This window comes from Manis javanica, chromosome 3 (genome assembly GCF_040802235.1).
Source record: "Manis javanica isolate MJ-LG chromosome 3, MJ_LKY, whole genome shotgun sequence".
In the NCBI taxonomy this organism is placed as follows: domain Eukaryota; kingdom Metazoa; phylum Chordata; class Mammalia; order Pholidota; family Manidae; genus Manis; species Manis javanica.
This window is the reverse complement of record NC_133158.1, coordinates 78,954,820-78,974,176: the sequence shown is the minus strand read 5'-3', so window position 1 is coordinate 78,974,176 and position 19,357 is coordinate 78,954,820. Positions and strand designations below refer to the sequence as shown.

Here is a 19,357-nt window from a genome sequence, read left to right as displayed (position 1 = left end):
GGCAGATATGACTGGACATTTGTTTTTTATAGTAATTACATTTTTTCCTACAAAAAAAGGAAGAAAGGAGGAAGGGAGGGAATAGGAAGGGAGGGGAGGGAGGGGGGAAGGAAAAAAATTTTTGAAACTATATTTAACTTATGAATTTTTCTCACATTTACTTAGTTGCTTTAAGCTCTCCTTCAAGGTTATTTAATGCTTGCATAGAAACAAGCTGGCATTAATGCTGCCAGCTGAAATATGCACTGCATCTTTGATATTACCAGGTGAGAATATCTGCCGAGTTAGATAATGCTCCTTCCTTTGCCGTAGCTGGGCCTCACTTTTCTATTACTGAGTCCGTGCCTCCCATCTGTCCAGTATTTCAAGCAGCATATTTATTACTTCATAAAAGTTTTTTTATGCATGCAACTATATCATCTCTAGCAACCATTTCTCATCTACATAATCATCCTTGGCCTCCTTAATGATGTGAGTATAAAGATTTGCCAACAGGTCTTTTTTTTTTTTTCCAGATATTGCTTCCAGAATAAATGATGAGTTCCTCCACTCCTAGAGATTGCATCACCCTCTGCCCTCCTCAGCGTAGTCATTTCAGAGCCAGCCCTAGTGACTTTGTAATTATGGTTCCCAGAGTATTATCCCTTATGAGGGATTTTCTGACTTTTAAAATACTGATGCCCCCATGATGTCAGTAGCCTTTCAGTGGCCCATAACCTGTCTTCTCCCTGTCACAGACCACACCAGACATCTTTTTTCTTACACTAGCCTTTTGTTTATTTCTTTGGATCATAAAGCAGTCTTCAGCTAGCCTGCTTACCCTTTCCCTTCTTACTCACCTTTCTCTGCTATTGTATTTCCATACTGTTTATTTGAGCATTGATCATTTCATATCTCTCCCACTCTTCATCTTCAAGATTGTTATTAACTATTTTAAGAGAAAAGAGCACTATGTCCCATCTGCCTTCTGATTTATCTTCTTCCTTTCCATGCTGGTGTCTCTATTCTGTTCCTCTTTGTATTAATCTACTGTTGCATAACAAGTTGCCCCAAGTTAGTAGCTTGAAACAGAAGCAGTTTTTTATCTTAGAGTTTCTATTATCTCACAGGCATGGCTTAGTTTGGTCTATCTGGCTCTACATCTCATCAGCAGCAGTCAAGTTGTGGGCTGGAGTCAGAGGGCTTGAGCTCCTTGTTGGCAAGCCTCAGTCGCTCACCATGTTAGCCCCTCCACAGTGTTGCCTCCCAACACTGCCTCTGGCTTCGCCCAGGCCGAGAGACCCAAGAGGGAGCAAGCCGGAGCACTTAAGGCAGAAACCACAGGCTTTTATTACCTAGTACTGCCATCTCATTTCTGCTGTGTTATGTTAGAAGTAAGTCAGTAAATCCAGTCCACATTCAAGAGGTGGAGATGAATACCAGAAAATAGTGATCATTAGTAGCTATCCTAGAATCTGGCTACCACAGTCTGCCCTCTGGCCCCCAGTGATTTACATCCCTCCCATTTGCAGAATATATTCCCAAGGAATGCAGAAGTCTCTTCCCATTACAGCAGAAGCTCAGTGCCCAGTTTTATTGTCTACACCAGGTCCATGTGCAGTTGTGGGTGCTCAGGTTTAGTTCCTTAACTCTAGCGTTTGGGTACATTTCTTAACCTGTGAAACCAAAGAAGCAAGTTATCTCTCCCTGCAATCCCAACAGACAGGTGGGACAGGTATGGAATAACCTCTGTAGATGTTTCTATTCAAATAGGAGGCACAAGGAGTCATTGGTGCACGGAATTCAGAAAATGTTGAGAGTTTCTTGATCAAGTCTTAAGGTTCTTAAAGGCCATGGTTCTCAGCTCTGCCTTGGGGGTTCTTGGTTCTGCCCTCGGAATCATCCTCCCTTTTTTTTAGTGATAGGTAGTGCGTGTTTGCAACTAAGCAGCTCTTTCAGCCTGCTTCTTGACAGAATTCTAAGTGTTCAAAGGCCTCTCTTCATTTTATTGCAGCTCTGACTCCAAGCCCAAACTAGAGATGTTTCTGAATATATAACTCCTTTCAGAATTTTGTTGATCTCCTGTGATTCTTCTGGGGGTTCACTCCATTAGGCAGAAGTTATACTCTCAGATCTCCAGATAAATTCTGCCTTGGGCCCCTGCTGAGACAACTGAGGGACAGAACTCCTTAACTCCTTAGAGACATGTTTGAGAGAATCTTAGACATGCCTTTAACTTAATTTAAAGAGCTCTTATATGACTGAAAAAATAGTATTCTGAGGTTATCACCTCTGTTCTAAGGTCTTAACTAATGAATTTTCAGTCATACCCTTGACTTCTTTGATAGTCTTTCTCTCAATTTAATTCCCACCTTTTGCATTTTACTACAAGCCACAAGAAGAAATCAGGTGACACCTTCACCACTATTTGCATCTCATTTGCTCAATTACCCATAACATTAGACACATTTTCTGCTTTCCACATAGGTGCAGACAACAGTATTGCTAAACTTTTGGCCACTATATAACAAAGATTCCCTTTCCTCCAGTTTCCAGTAAGATTGTCCTCACTTTCTTCAAGCCCTCATCTTCAGTGTCCTCAGAGTCCAAAGGTTTATGAACAGTGTGTTCAAACACACTGTCCATCTGTCAATCACCTTATTTTTGACACATTTCAAAGTAATTTGCAAAATCAGTATACTTCCCCCAGACACTTCAGCATGTATATCATTAACAAAAGTTCAATATTTAATGCTTTTCTTTCCTTCTGAGGTAAAATTAACGTAGAATAAAATGCACAAATATCAAATGTATCTTTCAATGATTTATACAATTCTGTAACACACACAAATACCTGCAAGATAAAGAATGTTACCATCACTTAAGAATCCTTTCATGCCACTTTCAAGTCAATCACTATTCCAAACTCCTTGTTCCAGAGACAACCACTGTTCTGGTGTTTTTCCAAAAACATATTCGTTTTGCCTGTTCTAGAATTTAATACAATAATAACATAAGATATCCTTTTTTGTTCAAAGCTTCTTTCATTCAGCACAGTGGTATTCAGCTTCATCCCTGTTGATGTATAGTGGTTTATTTTTTTTCATTGCTGAGTGTATTGGTCTGCTAAGCTGCCATAGCAAGGCTGGGTGACTAAAACAACAGAAATTTATTTCTCATAGTCCTGGAAGCTGAAGTACAAGATCAGTGTCAGCAGGTTTGGTTTCTCCTGAGACTTTTCTCCTTGGTTTGCAGATATTCACCTCCTATCTGCATCCTCAATGATCCTGTCCTCTGTGTGTGTCTCCCTGGTGTCTCTCTCTCTCTCCTCATATAAGGACACTAGTCCTGGTACATCAGGACCCTACCTTTATGACCTCGTTTGACCTTAATTACCTCTTTAAAGTCCTAATGGGGGTCAGGGCTTTTAACATAGGAATTTGGGGCAGGGGATGCACAGTACACTTCACAAGACTGAGTAATATTCAGTTGTGTGCATATACTTCAGGTTATTTATCTTTTCATCTATTGATGGATACCTGGGGCTGTTTTCTGTTTGGGGCTCTAAATGAATCTGCCATGAATATTCATATACAAGTCTTTTTGTGAACATGTACTTTTATTTCTCTTGTGTAAATACATAGGAGTAAATTGCTGAGTCATGTTTACTTTTATAAAAACTGACAGACTTTTTTTCCAAAACAAATGTACCGTTTTTGCATCCCACCATACATGTATGAGCTTCTTGGTTGCTTTCTTTCTCTTTTTTTTTTTTTTTCGGTCAAAGTTATTGGTGTTTTAGTTTTAGACCTTTTGTTTGGTGTGCCTTGAGTAACTTTTGACCAATCCCTAAAGAAACTAAAAAGCCAGTTCTAAGTTGCTTTCATTTTTTCAATGAACATGCTTGTTTTTGTTATAAAATGGCCATTTAATTTTTCTTAACCGAAGAAATAATCAATCACTGTTACAGATTTTTAACGAAAAAGCAGAAGTCCCCTTCCCTACTTGTATCTTAGGTCTTTCTTCAGAGTCAGCCACCCTCACCTTTAGCTATTTTTCTAGTTGGTTACCTTATAGTTGATACTGCTGTTTCTTAATTTATCAGTTTCTGACTTGGTCTATAAACTTCCTGAGATAGCATATGAGGACATAGCTCTCCCATTTACACCCTATTTCCTCTCCAACTGCTACCTCCCTGCCAACACAATATCACATTTTGGCTAAACAGTTATTACTATCTCATTACAGTGACAAAGAAAATATGTTCAATGCTGAGGAAAAAAGAGCTATAATCATCCCTCCTTTCACAACTCTTTATTTTCATGGCATTAATACTTTGTTTCTTCATTTGTCTAGCTTGCTGTGTTCCTACTGTTGATTGTTTCCACATGTTCTAACATCTCTTCCACATGCCCATGAATAATATTTTTCATATGCTCAAATAGATCAGTTATTGTTCTTTCCTGCAGATCTCCATACTCCTATTCCACTCTGAAATGGTTTTTCTGTTGACCTGCTGAGCAACTGAGACTTCTCTTCACCACCCTTCCACACTCTTTTGGATTAGTCTCCTTATTTGCTGAACTCCATATCTTCCTCTTTTTTTTTGTTAAGCCTTTTATTTTGCTGGATTATAGCCTTCGGTATGTGTAGGTAGGAAGTAAATCTTTTGAGACCCTAAATATCTGAAAATCTCTTTTTTTTTTTTTTTTTTTACTCAACTTGATTGATAGTTTGGCTGGGTTTAAAAGACTAATTTGTGAATACATTTTCCTCATGATTTTGAAAGCATTGTTCCATTGAGCTCTAGCACCAATTTTTGCTGTTGTGAGGTCTGACACCATTCTGTTTCCTAACCCTTTGTATTTTGTATGTTATTGTTTTACTTTTTGGAAATATTTAGAAACTCGTTTGTGCATTGTTCTGAAATTCCACAGTGATCTCAGTGTAGGTATTTTTTTTAGTCATTGTAATGTATACCTAATGGGCTTTCATTTTGGAGTTTCATGTTCTAGAAAGTTTCCTTTAGTTCTGCAAAGTTTTTCTTGTATTATTTCTTTGATCGCTCCTTCCCCACAGTTTTGTATGACTTGTAATAGCTTTTATTGTAATGTTGAATCTCATGAGCTAATTCTCTGATTTTATCTTTTTTCTTACCTTTTTTTAACTTTCTGAGAAAATTCCCTTTACTTCATCTTCAAGCCTTCCTCCTACATTTTTATTACAGTTTTCTTATTTGTTTAAATATTTTCTGATTGTTCCTTTTTGTAGCATTTTGTAATTGTTTTGAATCTTCTTTCTTTTTGTTGTTTTTTTGCTCATGCTGTACACTTTCCTTAGCTGTCTATTCATATTAAGAAGAGATACACTAAAAAGTTAATATATTTTTATGTATAAGTGAGGCTTGTTGGTTAGTGGACTTTGTAGTAGAGTGATAGGATAACATCTAGATTTTTATTATGGGGCACCCAAATGCCACTCTCTTGTGGCATTTCTTTCTCTTAGGCCATTTCATTTTTCCAGAGAAGAATTCAGTAGTTTCCTGAATGCAGTATACAAGCCTGGATCAAGACTTGCTGAAACAGGGACAAGAAAAGGAACATGAGCCTCAACCATTGACCTGTCTCCCATGTATTGGACTTCTTAGTCCTCTTGTTCTCGTCAGAGAATAAACCTCCAGTCTGCTGGCAGGAAGAGCCAGATGAGAGGAAGCAGTAATAGGATAGTTGGCTTGGCTGCCTTCACAGAAGGTACAACCTGGTGGGTTGAGAGAGGGAGATTAATCATTCTAAATATAAAGTTTCAACCAATCTCCTTCTTTTAAACCCTTTACTCTCTGTAGTATGCTGTGCCTCCAACTATTGAAACTTTTCAAAGTCCAGAAGATCAAACAATCACTTATTGTTAGTTTCCACCTTGCTAGAAACAAACCTAGGTGCTAGCTGTCTGCTAAATCTCTTCTATCCAGTCTCAACACTTTGCATTTTCTAAAACACTGTTGAAATCACTCCACTACTGTGGTCCTCTCTCCTAGTTTCTTGGTCCTTATAGATTTATATCTTTTCAGTTTCCTTTATTTTCAGTTTTGAGGCATGTTCACATTGATCTGCCACACTTAACCAGAAGAATCACTCTTAAAGGATATAATTTTTGACTCTCTGAGATACTGAGAGCATGTCCCAGTTGCCTCACTTAAAAGCATAACTTTTTTTTCGTACATTTTTGGGCAAGTATGATTCTCCTAAATGTTTAAGCTATAGATTTAGGCTGCATATCTAAAATCAATACATTTCATATAAAGAAATAACATTATTTGTCAATTGTTAAAAACACATATTGTGGAAACTGGTTTCTAAAAATGGTCAGTTGGCCTGCCTGAATCTTTCACATCTTCTTACCTAGTCTCTTTGAGGGTAAACATCAATATTTGCAAGGCAGCTGACTAAGTTAAGGAATTTTCGATACTATGGATTTATATTCTTTTATAAAGCCATCTCTCCTCCATAGACATTGACCCCATGAACTTGGCTTCTTCATTAGCACTCTCCCTCAGCCAGCTAGGGTGACTGCTCCCAGAAAATAACTCTTATACTATCTTTCCTTTAGGATGGTCCAAATAAGACTTTGAACCTAACAATTAAAACTGCTGCAGTGTTTTAACTATAGTTCATCATGTTCCCTTTCTCCTATGCATAGTTTGGAATTACATTTTTATTTTTCTTCCAGAATTGGAGAGTTCATATCTTTATAACTGAGCTCATTTCCAGATTTAATGTATGTCGTAAATTAATTGGCTTTGTAAACCTCTCTTAAATACAACCCAGCACGTTGACCATACTCTTAAGAGAGCACCCCCAGTTGCTAAATATGAAAATGGAACAGGTTTCGACATCAGTTTCCAAACCCTTGGTCTTGGTGACAAGATACTGCAGTATACCTTGAGAGATCTGCTAATCATACCCAGGCCTTTGCCTTAGGAGCATGAGCTGAGTGTTGGCCTCATCTGTAATTGGACTCTTATTACCATCTGGCAGCTTCTATAACATATTAGTGTCCTTGACCTACTTTCTCATTGGCACATACCAGCAGCAAATAGGCATGTATCTGCATCCATAAGACAGCTTAGCTTTATAAATAAGAGAGGCCATAATATCTTTATTTTCTTTAGCTATGATGTAATTGCTCTTGGCAGGTTTTTTATTTTAACCAAAAAGAAGCTAAAATTTCAAGATTCCCATGTTACTTTAATAATGAATTTTTTTAGTCTACTTCTGTATTAACTGAAACAGTCTAGAAACTCCTGGTCCTGGCCTCTATGTCTTGAAGAAATTGCATGGTATTTTATCTCTCTCTCTATGGCTTCAGTCCATTGGCGTTCTTAATATGCAAGCTCTCTGCAAATTTTAATAGAGAGCTTCATCTGTAATCCTTTTAAGCAGAGCCAGTGGAGACAAGATTGCTTTAGTTAGTAGTTTACCAGCTTAAACCGAGCACTCTCTAGTTGGAATGAAAAGTTAATCAAGGAAAAACTTAGAATAAGTTTTCACTTACATTTTATATCTTACTTGGCAACTTGTTTGAAAATGTTGCATAAAAGATCCAGCACAGGAAACATTTTATATTCCTGCTTATGATTAATAAATATGGAATCTGAGACATTCTATTTTATAAATCAAGATCTTAGTCCAAATTTCCTGTTTTTCTACATTAAAAAAACCCTCAGGGTAAAAATAGCACCAAACTGTATATACGGGGTCAAGGCAACAAAGTCAATTACTTAGTATGCCATGGTGCTGAGACTTTTGTCAGACCATCAGCAGAAATATTAATTTTGTAGTCACTATAGATAAAGCATTTGGTGCAGCTGGTTTTGTAAAAATATAAGTAAATATATCCTACTTAAGATTTCCTATACTTATTGAGAAGAAGAAAGGAATATAACAACATAATAAACAAAGTAATAAACAAGTGACTTGGAAATACAGGCTCACACATTTGTAGTTCATCGAAAACACTAGTCACACTAGTCAAAGACTTTCTTTCGTACCGTGTACCACCATCCCCAAACACACGTATACACACACTCACATTTTGACTTTTGTTCAAAAGTTTTCCAGTCTTAAGCCACCTATACTTTCTGGCTTTCTCAAATTCTTCAGCCCAGCCCCTGCATAATAGAAAACAATGGATCTTCCAGCATCTCTCTGTAGAATATTACCAAGGTACTCTGATGAATATATGCATGGCAGTAGGTACTTTGGGATCCATACCACTGTTGACACTACATCATGCTAAGGTGAAATTTTTCTCATCTGTATTTATTTATAGCCTACAGAATGTTTCTTGATACAACCAAAGGAAACAAAAGAAGATGCCACCAAGACCAGAAAGAGGAGGAAGGTAATAATGTCTTACAGTGGGGTGGCCCCATGTGGTTTCTTTGCCATTTGTATATCATGTACTCTGGTAAGACAATTATTGTAATCCTCACTTTAGAGATGGCAGAGATTATAAGATTCATTGAGGTTTGGTGACTCTCCTAAGGTCACTAGTAATAAGTGTTTCTGTTGGAGCTAAAAATAAATTCTTCTGATTCCCATTTCAGTCTTGTGGTGTACCATACATCTTTGTAATCCACCCTGTATTTTCCTAGTGGTTAGAAGTCAGACATGGATTTCTAATTCTCGAAGGGACCCAGAGCTATCCTGCCCTCTGGGCCTTCTGGCTCTGTTCAAGGAAAGAAATGTACCCATTTCTTTTCTTACCCATTTCAATTTTTTAAATCCTTTATCTTAAATATTTAAAATCTTATCTCTTAGGTATTAATAAAAAGAAAATAATAAGCAGATGAAGGTAGTATAAGGCATTTGACTGTAATTTAGAACATAATTTAAAGAAAAAGGCTTCCCATGTGTTTTAATACTTAGCTGTGAGCATATGAAAGATTCTGTTGCTCCTATACAAACTGTCTATGGCTCAGCTTTGGAGAAAGTGTGGTTAGCTTTGACCTTCCACCACAGTTGCGAAAACAGTGTAATTCTCTGCCTGTCAAAAAGGGTCTGCTGCTGAAGGCAGCCGAGGAAATACGATTGGGATTAGAGGAAAGAAGATAGACGAACCAGTTACTTAACAGCAAGCTTTTAAAAAACTGAGAGCATGTGTGCATATGTTTTCTTTGCTCACAAATGGCCAACTAGGAAGATGGCAGATGCCAAATTGGCTGAGGTTTGGCAAGTCCTTAAAGCACTGACTTTCACTTCTCTTCGATAGTTTGTACACTAATGGCCTCCAGGAGTGTTAAGTTCTTGGTGGCTCAAGGTCAGAGCTCTAGCTAGATAGTTTAGCCTTGGCTGAGGTCATGCTAAAATGTGCCCACTGGTGACATATTTTTGAAAGTTAATTCATCTGACAGAACTCTGACCACTCTTGGGAGTGGTATAAAAATGAGGATATTGTGGGAGGAGGGGAAAAGGCTGGTGGGGGTGGGGCATGGAATACTTTTTCTGGATCTTCGATAAAACATTAGAAGGAAATGAGAAGGGAAGTTTATAATGAAAATTGAATGACCGATTGTATGCTCCTAGAACATTGCAGCCATTCAGCAAATGCTATGCTGATGAGTCCCAATCAAAATAGATACTGTAAAGTATTTCCTGTTCTGCTTTCCATGAGGCCACTTGAAGACTGTTTCTCACAAGACTTAAGAATTGAGGGCCTACAGTCCTCCTTTTCAGTGGGCTTTTATGCTCAGATTACTCCTACAGGTTTTGCTTTTATCCCAGAAATCCAAATTCGAGATTCAGTGCCTTAAAAATCAGGTTAGGCAAGAAATTCTCAAAATTCTACTCTCCCAGAAATATAAATCTTCTAAGGCTTAAGGGATCTTTCCATAGCAACAAGATTTCTTGACTTTTAACAGAAAACAATGCCCTATTATGGAGACTCCTGCAGAAATTTCTGTTCTCCTAAACATTATAGACCAAGAGTTACAAGGAGCCTTTTAGATCATCCATTCCCTTTTTTAAAGCAGTAGTTATATCGAAGAAATTTTTATTAAGTTTTCTGAAGTGCATTTTTTTGCACTCCACATTCACACTCAGCTAGTACCAAAACTTGTGTGAAGTTTAAATGCCAGAGGAAACCAAATCCCGGTCTAAAATCTATCTTCCCATTTTTTTTCTTCCTTCTTATCTTAGAAAAAAATTACTGATGTTCTTACAAAATCAGAGCCCAAACCAGGGACACCTGAGGACCTACAGAAGCTGATGAAGGACTATTACAGCCGCACTCGCTCAGTGATTGAATTAGAGGAACTAAACCTGCCAGGTACAGCCGGGCTTGCTTGGGTTTTTCCTTCCTTTTTTCTCTTTCCTTACCCTCCTGCGGTTAGTCATTTCACAGACTCCATTGTTAACTGTTTTCAGTCCTGATGATGAGGAACAACACCAGCGCATCTTGCCTCCACGATATGTCACGCTGGGGTCTCAGCCAGTGATCCCTTTGACTCCTTTCCTCGACCTAATAGTTCTGCCTGCTGGATGGTTTCTTCATTAAGATGCTAAATGGTATTTGTTCCGTCTAATAGAAAGATTTGTAATTGTATTTCTTATTCAAAAGGCTAATTATTGGATGTGCCTTTTTTTTTTGAAGATTCTTCAAGGAGTAAGATATCTCTAATGAGGGTAAGAGGTTAAATAAAGATAAGACACGTGTTTAAAAATATAGGTATGAAACATTCATGTACTCATTCTTTAGAGACAAAAACTTTTACTTTAATAAGCATCTTAGTTTTCTTCTTGCCCTTCCGGTTTTCTAGTTTGTTTTTAGGGTAAGGTGTGTTTTTAGGTAATGTTTTGGGTCCCAGCCCAGACTTTTTTCAAGCAAACTGTGTAAAGACAGGGACAAAATTCTGCTTTTTTAGCAAGGCTGATACCTCACCCCAGGTCTACGCCTCAGAGTATTTAAAATTAAGTATTTATAAGTGAGAGCTACTGCCTCAGAGTATTTGTAATTAAGTTGAAAAGATATTGCAAAAAATTCATAAAACAACGAGTTTTAATTAATTTTAAAATTATAATATAGCCTATACCTCTTTAAGGCAGATAGAAGAAAAGAGGTGTTGTCATAAAGTCAAACCACAAAAGGTTTGGGTTACCAGTTCTTCAGATGAGCTATTTATAGACTACTCGGAATATTTACTACTGCTTTTGGAAAAAGTCAAAGGTAACTTAATTTCCTTTTTCCATTACAACTTTTTCTTTCTCGAGGCTTGAGAAGCTGAAAAACAGCCTGTTCCCTGAATTTTTATAATTCCTTTGTGATGTTCTTTAAAAAAAATTCACATTTGAGTTTGGAGAAGTGAGTGCCCCTGTTTCTTTTCCAAAAGGAATACCCTGTAGGGAGTGCATTTCCACGTGAGCGAGATCTGGAGTTTAGACTCAGCCCAGGCAGCTCCAACAGCAGTTACAGCCACTCTTCTCAACACACAGTTCCTCGGAGCTCTGCCCCCACTGCTCTGTCAGGTGTTGTTAACAAAGCCTCCATTCAAGGTTTAACTGAAGTTTGGATTCGCTGTGACTCAATGGTCGCTTTTCCCTTCCAGTTCCTTGTTAAGGAATAACTTCAACTTTGGAAGTATTTGTGAGAAAATGGGAATGCTGCTACTCTGTAACCGCATAGAGCATCATAAACCTTAATTTTCTAAAATTGCAGAGTCAAACTTGAGACAAACCCTTTAAGGAGTCGTTTGAGTTTTATAGTGAGTTTACATTATGCTATTGCTATGTAACTTTAGTTCAGAAATATAGTTAAGACAAGAGTGTGTGTCATGGCTTGGTTTAGGAAGGAATATGTTAAAAATGTGTTTAAAATACTATTATAGCCAAAAAGAGATTTTTAGTCAAAAAATTAGGGTATTGTGACACACTGTGAATGAAGGCCCCACGGGAGGGTTTAGGAAAAGATTCCAGTCACTACACTGATGTGACCGAGGGCAGAGAGGAAGTCCCCACCAGGTGAGAAGAGGCCCCCACCAGGTGAGAAGAGGCCTGCCGCGGGCTATCTGGGGCAGCCTCCCAGGAAGGGGCATGGATGGGAGTGCATGTCAGTGACAACATCCTGTGCCTCTTTGGTTTGCCGAGATTCTAACTTAATTTTGAGTAGAAGTTGTTTGTGTCTGCAACACAGGAGCACGTCTTTCAGTTAATGCTGTGCATTGTACATTGTTAATGTCATATACATGGGCACTTGGAGTGTTGAGGCAGGAGCTGCTTGGAGCTAACTCAGTCCTCCTGAGAGCTGCAGTGTGGCTTAGAGCTCTGCTACATGCTGCAACTGAAGATCCCGGGAACGTAAAAAGCAAATTTCTAGGCCCGCTCCCAAGGAATTCTGACTCACTATGCAAAAAGTGTCCATCTGCATCTTTTTAAAGCTCTCTCCCTGAGTCTCATGATATCCAGGCTTGGGAAATTACAATTTTAAAAACCATCAAAGGCCCTATCTACAATAGTATAAGAGGCAACATCTTTGAAGTTAGTTTCTCACATAATGTGCGATATATATGCTGAGTCACAACTTAAGTGTCATTTAATTTAGTAATCTTTTACTCCCCAGCACTGTGCTCTGTTCATAGGCAAACCTTTTCTTGTAGGAAGAATTAGCATGATAAACATGATACTGCTTTTTTATGCATCTCAAGTACAGAGTTGATAATACTATGTAATTGCTAGGCCATGCTTGTCATTAGTTGAACAAGACCCCTATGTTTTATCTTAGTGTGTTATATTATCTTTTATTTTTTGTGATGTTGTATTGTGTTGTGTTATGTTGTATTTCGATGCCTTATTCCCACAATTCCCCAATCCACACTCCATTTTCTTTCCCAGTGCATTCACTCCAAGATGTTAGAATGTTTTTAAGTATGTGTATGTTCCTATAAAATGTCATGTGGTTGTGTGGATGTACATTTTATAATTTATCTAAGTGATGTGCTGAACTTCTCATTCTGTTTCTTTCCTCCCTTAACACTTCTTGAGCTATGTCTACATGGCTTTATGTACATTCATTGCTTCTAAATGCTACATAGTATTCCAAAGATTTCATCTACACAAATTGCTCACCTATTTTCTCAGATATGGACACACAGGTTGTTTCTAGCTCCCCATTATTACAAATAATGCTAGGATAATATACTTGTATATGTCTCTTTATAGATTGTATAAGAATTTCTTTCCATTATTTACCCAGGAAGGAAATCATGGGGCCACAGGCTATAATAAACATCTTAATTCTTCTACTTTCCACAGCAGCTGTACCAGTTTACTATACCTCCACCTACAGTTCACAAGAATTTTCATCACCCTACATTCTCAACACTTGGTATTATACGTCTTTCTAACAGATGCCATTCTAATGTGTGTATAAAGTGTTATCTCTCCATTGTTTTATTTTGCACTTCTATGATGACTAGTGAGTTTGTGCATCTCTTCATAGATGTGTTAGCTATTTCAGCTCTACATCTGTATATTGCCTATTCCAGGGATTTGAAAAATAAAGATGCTTCCTTAGTCTATTGATGACAACAGGCTTCTATTCCACTGCTCTGAGAAATCAGAGTCAGTCAAAACGTTACTTACTGCTGCTGTTTTAAGTATTAGACAGCAGTTTAAGTTACATAAGGAGCCTGCAGTTCACTGACATTTTACAACTTTTTTCAAAAATACACCATGCACATTTTATCTGTTTTGATGATATGTGTGTTTGCAAAATTCTCTACAAAGCTTGTTTCTCATATTTCTAGACTCCTGTTTCCTCAAGGCTAATGATTTGACTCATAGTCTTTCCTCATACCTAAAAGAAAGTAAGTAAACTCTGATTTTTAAAAAATTATTTGCCAAGTTATTATTCCATTAATACATAAGGTTTCACTCTTTAAAATAAAAACATTAAAAACTACATTTAAAATCAGGAGTGTCCACATAATGTAGCAGGGGGCATGGGAAAGGCAGTATATACAGAGAAGACAAGTAATGATTCTATAGCATCTTACTATGCTGATGGACAGTGACTGTAATGGGGTATGTGGGGGGTCTTGATAATAGGGGGAGTCTAGTAACCATAATGTTTTTCAAGTAATTGTACATTAATGATATCAAAAAAAAATCAGGAGTGTCCAGGTTACATGGATTTTAACTGGAGGTTTTTTTAGGCCCATCTTGATATGAACATTTATTTACATTCATTCTTGTTTTGCTCTGGCTTTGGAAATTTGGATTTTGGTCTTGTTCTGTACTTTTAGACATTAGAAGCATTGGTCTATGAATCCAGAGAATAATTAATGTTCCAGTCCCAGGTTCCCCTCTAATTTGCTGTTGGGCCTGGGACAAGTCACCGAGTACTCCTCTACAACTTGGTTTGTTATCAAAAGATAAGGAAGTTGGGTTATGTGATCTCTATTCCCAACAACGATGTTCTTAAATCTCTTCACATGTTTGTATCACAGCCCATGGCTATTGCTTAGTCAGTCTAATTGGATCTCTTCAGTATGTGTTGTGTGTAGCCAGTATAATTAGATAGTCATTTATTTGTGGCTAAAATGACAATAGTTTAGATGTAGATATTTAACATTCTTCTTTCAAACTCTAATCTGATGACACTCACCTTGAGTTCATAAACCTTTCTCAGCCCCAAATGCAGCAAATATAGGTAATAATAGAATCTACCCACTGGATTATGAGTACTAAAAAGAGAGAATTATGTAAAGCACTTAGCATAGTGTCAGTATTTAATAAATGTTTGCTATTATTTTAATGTCATCTCCATTTACATTTTAAGTCAAATGTCTTTAAAATTTGACATTATTGAATTAGAGTTCTTTTCCTATTTAGTCAATATTGCCTTCAAGCATCAAACGTAAGTTAATAAAAATGTATTGTTCCAAACTTTTTTTTGTTTTTAGTCCTAAAACTAGTTACATTTAATTACTTGGCAGGTTAGGTGTTTTGTATTGTAAACTAAAGATAGTTCATTTTAATCTAATATCCAGAATGACCTGAGAATAGAATCTAAACAGTACTCATAATAATTTATTTGGCTTAAACACTAACACAGAAATAGTTGGAGAATGCTCAACTTTGGATGCCCTAATTTGCTATATTTAGAGTAATATTTTTCTCATGATCTTTCTTTTTAGTCTGCCCTAAGTGGGTAAAACTTTGGAAAAACCATAGTGAGAAGAAATCGGTCCTGATGCTGATCATCTGCAGCTCTGCCATCCGAGCCCTGGAGCTCATGAGGTCAGAGGCTTCACCTGTTCTGCTTTGTAAATGTTTCTGAGTAACTGATACGTGCCAAGCTGATATGTTCTATATGCTGGAGATGTAGCAATGAACAAAACAGGCAGAGTCCCCTCTCTCCCCTCTCTCATGGAAGTTACTTTCCAGAGAGGGAGACAGACAATAAATAGAAATATATACATTATAATGTCAGATAAGTGATAAGATACGTCAGAAAAAATAAAGCATGCATAGGGATAGAGGGGAGGATGGGGGTACTTCTAAAAGGATGATCCTAGAAAGCTTTTCTAAGGAGACTGACATTTGAGCAGTCCTGAACAAAATGAAGGAGAAAGCCAAGCAATTACCTAGAAAAGAGCACTCCAGGCAGAAGAGACAGGAAGCAATAAAGGCTCTGAGTTAGGATGCCACTGGATGTGTTACACAATCTGAATAATCATCCTAAAGGATCACTTTAGCTGCTGTGTGGAGAATGTACATTGTAGAGGACATGAATAAAAGCAGGGAGATCATATAAGCTATAAACAGTTTGAAGAAATAAGGGAAGAAGAGATCTAATTTAAAATAGTAGCAAAGAAAAAACAGGACACCAAGGAATAAGCTTACCAAAATCTATACAAAGAAAATATTACATAAGGGATGCAAAAGATCTTGAACGACCAAAAAGGAATAGCATATTGTTGGATGGGGAGAATCAGTGTCGTGAAGATGTCTGTTTCACCTAGAATGATCTACACATTCCACAGCTTCACGGTGGGAGTCCAACAGAATTGTTTTTAAATGAGATAAACTACTTCTAAGTTCATATGAGAAAATACATAAGAAAAATAGCTGAGAAAGTTCTGGAAAAAAAGAATTATTACAAAGTCCCAGTAAACAGTAGGGAACTGGCCAGTGCATGAAAGATAGATCAGATGAGTGGAACAGAATTGAAAGGTCAGAAACAGAGCCATATGCATATGAAAATGTAGCATATGGCAAAGGTGACAAATCAATAGGGAAAGATGGATTATTAATAAATGATATTAGAATAACTGGGCAGCCATCTGGAAAAACTAAGTTGGATCCATATCTTCTTATACCAAGATATAAATTCCAAATGAAACAAAAATTTTAATATAAAAATTACATTTTAAAGATAATTTGTCAGTGCTTTCACATACCTCTTCATTTACTGTAGTTTTTGTAGAATAAACAAAAAGGCTTCCCACTCGATCAATGGTTACATTCAGCTTTCAAAGGGCCATCAGAGTAGAATGGGATTTACTGGGACTAGCCCTCTGCTGGGGCCAGGCACTGTGCCAGACTTTGACAGAAGGAAAAACAAAGGAAAATCCAAGTCCTGAGGAAAAAGGAATGTGATCAAATAGACCAAGGTGCAAATGTAGATTCTCAGTACTTATTTAGCATCTGGTTTTCTAATTTAGAAAAGTAGTTTTTAAACTCTGTTAATAGTTCTTCAAACCCTCCTTTCCTCACTAGGTACACACAATAAATAGTATCACACACAGTCTAAGTAAAATGAAAGTGTTTCTTCCAAATATTTCTGCTCTAAACATAATTGACCTTCAAGACACCAATTGTTTCTGGGCAGCTGTACTTGCTGGTTCTGAAATAACAGGCATTCACATTGACTTTTCAGTGTTTTTAGAACTACCACCAGGGAAGGCATTGAGATTCAGATGCTAATGGCAAAGAGGTTAGCCTGGAGGTGGCCTTTTAAAAACAAGCTGTCACATTGATTTGAGCTTTCACTGCACATAAATACCTTTCTGAGGGACGTAAAAGCACTATATTGTCACAATTCATTTACCAATTATCAGTGTTTTTCTGTGTCTTCAGTAACATTATGATCCATTTCAAGGTTAGGCTGATCTGCAAAAGGTGATCTCTGAGCAGGCACAATGAACCCTATTCATAAAGACCAATGTTGAATAATACTAACTGGTAAGAATATCTGCTCTATTGAGAACCATGAGTTATATGGAATATGTCCCCTAAATTGTCTTCCTAGTTAACCTCGTCATGAAGAAAGCTTATGTTGTAAGGAAAAACTGGAGCACAGATCTTGCATAGAGTGATTTACTGTTTACTGTTTCGCAAACTCATATGTTCCTCCTCATCAGGATTTCTCAAAACATTATAATAATATGTAAAGAAAAGTAATACTCCTGAGCAGTATTCCTATGTTAGTTCTACCCACAAACATCAACTAAAAGATTGTTTGTTCTTTTATACCCATTTATACCCAAAGCATTTCTACATGTAACATTTTACAGAAAAGCTCACTCTGCAAAGTAGATAAAAGTAGGGGGCTGCTCTGATGGAAAGACATAATAAGCCCCTTCTCCTTGTAAGCTCATTCCTAGCTCCTCCTAATGGCAGCAACAGACCTTTGTAAATGCCCTTGGGCTCCACGGAGTGCAAGCTGGCATCAATGCTCTAAGATATTTCTCACAACCAAATTTTATATGAGAACTATACTGTACAGTTTGAAAATAAATTCTCTGCCAGGAACCTGAAATACAGAAATGTTGTATTACAAGTGAAAGGTGAAAGGCAGATCCATATGTTTCAATAATCAAGGAAACCTAAGTAAAGTTAACCTTGTCTTTGAGAGAAGCCAACCCAGATACATGCCTAAGTAAAAGGTCACCCCACTTTCATTCCAGAGACAGTGTAACCAGAAAATATCAGAATTTTTTGTATGTGTGTGTGTGTGTGTATATATATGCACACACACACACACATACATATGCTCATATATACACATATAAATGCACATATTTTTCTAAATAAAGCACTGCATAATACTTATGTAGTCAGTGTAGCCTGGAATGAGTTGAATTTTCATATGCATTAACCTGTTCCTTTTCATTAGGTCAATGACAGCATTCAGAGGAGACAGCAAAGTTATGAAATTATTTGCAAAACACATAAAGGTAGGCAAGAGACTGTGGTTCCTGGTGGAGGTTGTAAGTGATCCTTAAGAACCACTCCCAAACTTGAACTTTTCCCCTTCATCTTCTCCTTTTCTCCTTAGCAAATGTTTTCTCTGCTACCTCCTTCTCTAACATAGGTAACAGCCACTCTGATCAACTTTGCATTCTCTGCCTCTGCATACCCACCTGCCTTCACAACAGTCACTACTATCCCTCGATGCCCTGAGATTCCTGTATAGAAGCTGAAGTTTGACTGCTGATTCTTTGAAGATTTAGCAGTTTATAGGGAGATGCTCTTCTATCTTGATGTTAACCTTCTTTGCCCTGGACATTGACCTCAAACAAGTATACAAGTATAGGCTTCTATACTTTCTTAATTAAATTTGCTTAAGTATAGGCTTTTACACTTTCTTAACTAAATTTCCTAGATAAAATACTCAAAATTGGCCCATGATTGCTCTTTCTAATGACTCTTCTTTTCTCTTTCTTCTATCTTGGAATAGGTCCAGGAGCAGGTAAAGCTGCTGGAGAAGCGTGTCATGCACCTGGGTGTAGGAACTCCAGGGAGGATTAAAGAGCTTGTTCAACAAGGTATGAAAAGAAGCAGTGATACACCTACATAGAGGTGGGAATTTGCCTTACCCTGCCATGTGTTTGGGAAACCACATTTGTGATGTAGTGAAACCAGACTTCTCTGTTACATCAGGAAGTGGAGACAGCCTTCAGTCTCCAGAGCCAGCGGTGGGAGTGATGCAGTAGGGACTGGTGAGGATGTGGCACAATATGCAGTCATGCGCCCACCTCAACACATTCAAGTACCAATTGCTTTAAGCAGGTTAGTGGATCCTCAATTCATTCCACCAATTTGCAACATCTGGAATTTGTAGAGCTGGATGTGTTGTGTATTTCTATCTCAAGTAAGACTCTTACTTGGTACAAAACTCCCATTAGTTGAGGGCTGGTATATAAAACATGTTGAAACAAAAATTCAGTTCTATGGATGACATATAGATTTGTTTAGAATATTTCTTCTGAATACATTTCTCTTTCAGTGCTTTACCCAGAAAAGCATTCCAGACAGCATCCACTGATGGGTTTTTAGAGTTTGTTGACTTTCACAAAGCCAGTACCTCTTAAGCCTGC

At 37.5% G+C, this 19,357-nt stretch overlaps 1 protein-coding gene across 9 annotated transcripts in view; it reads left to right on the top strand.

Moving 5' to 3' along the window:
- CMSS1 (cms1 ribosomal small subunit homolog) overlaps positions 1 to 19,357 on the top strand; it is a 382,078-nt gene that overhangs the window by 356,568 nt on the left and 6,153 nt on the right. For all 9 annotated transcript variants that reach the window (XM_036998638.2, XM_036998641.2, XM_073231770.1 and 6 more), the window contains 6 exons: positions 8,308 to 8,379; positions 10,176 to 10,305; positions 13,778 to 13,837; positions 15,170 to 15,272; positions 18,154 to 18,214; positions 18,718 to 18,805. In XM_036998638.2, coding sequence (XP_036854533.1) covers positions 8,308 to 8,379; positions 10,176 to 10,305; positions 13,778 to 13,837; positions 15,170 to 15,272; positions 18,154 to 18,214; positions 18,718 to 18,805 — 514 coding nt within the window. The remainder of the gene's footprint in view (positions 1 to 8,307; positions 8,380 to 10,175; positions 10,306 to 13,777; positions 13,838 to 15,169; positions 15,273 to 18,153; positions 18,215 to 18,717; positions 18,806 to 19,357) is intronic.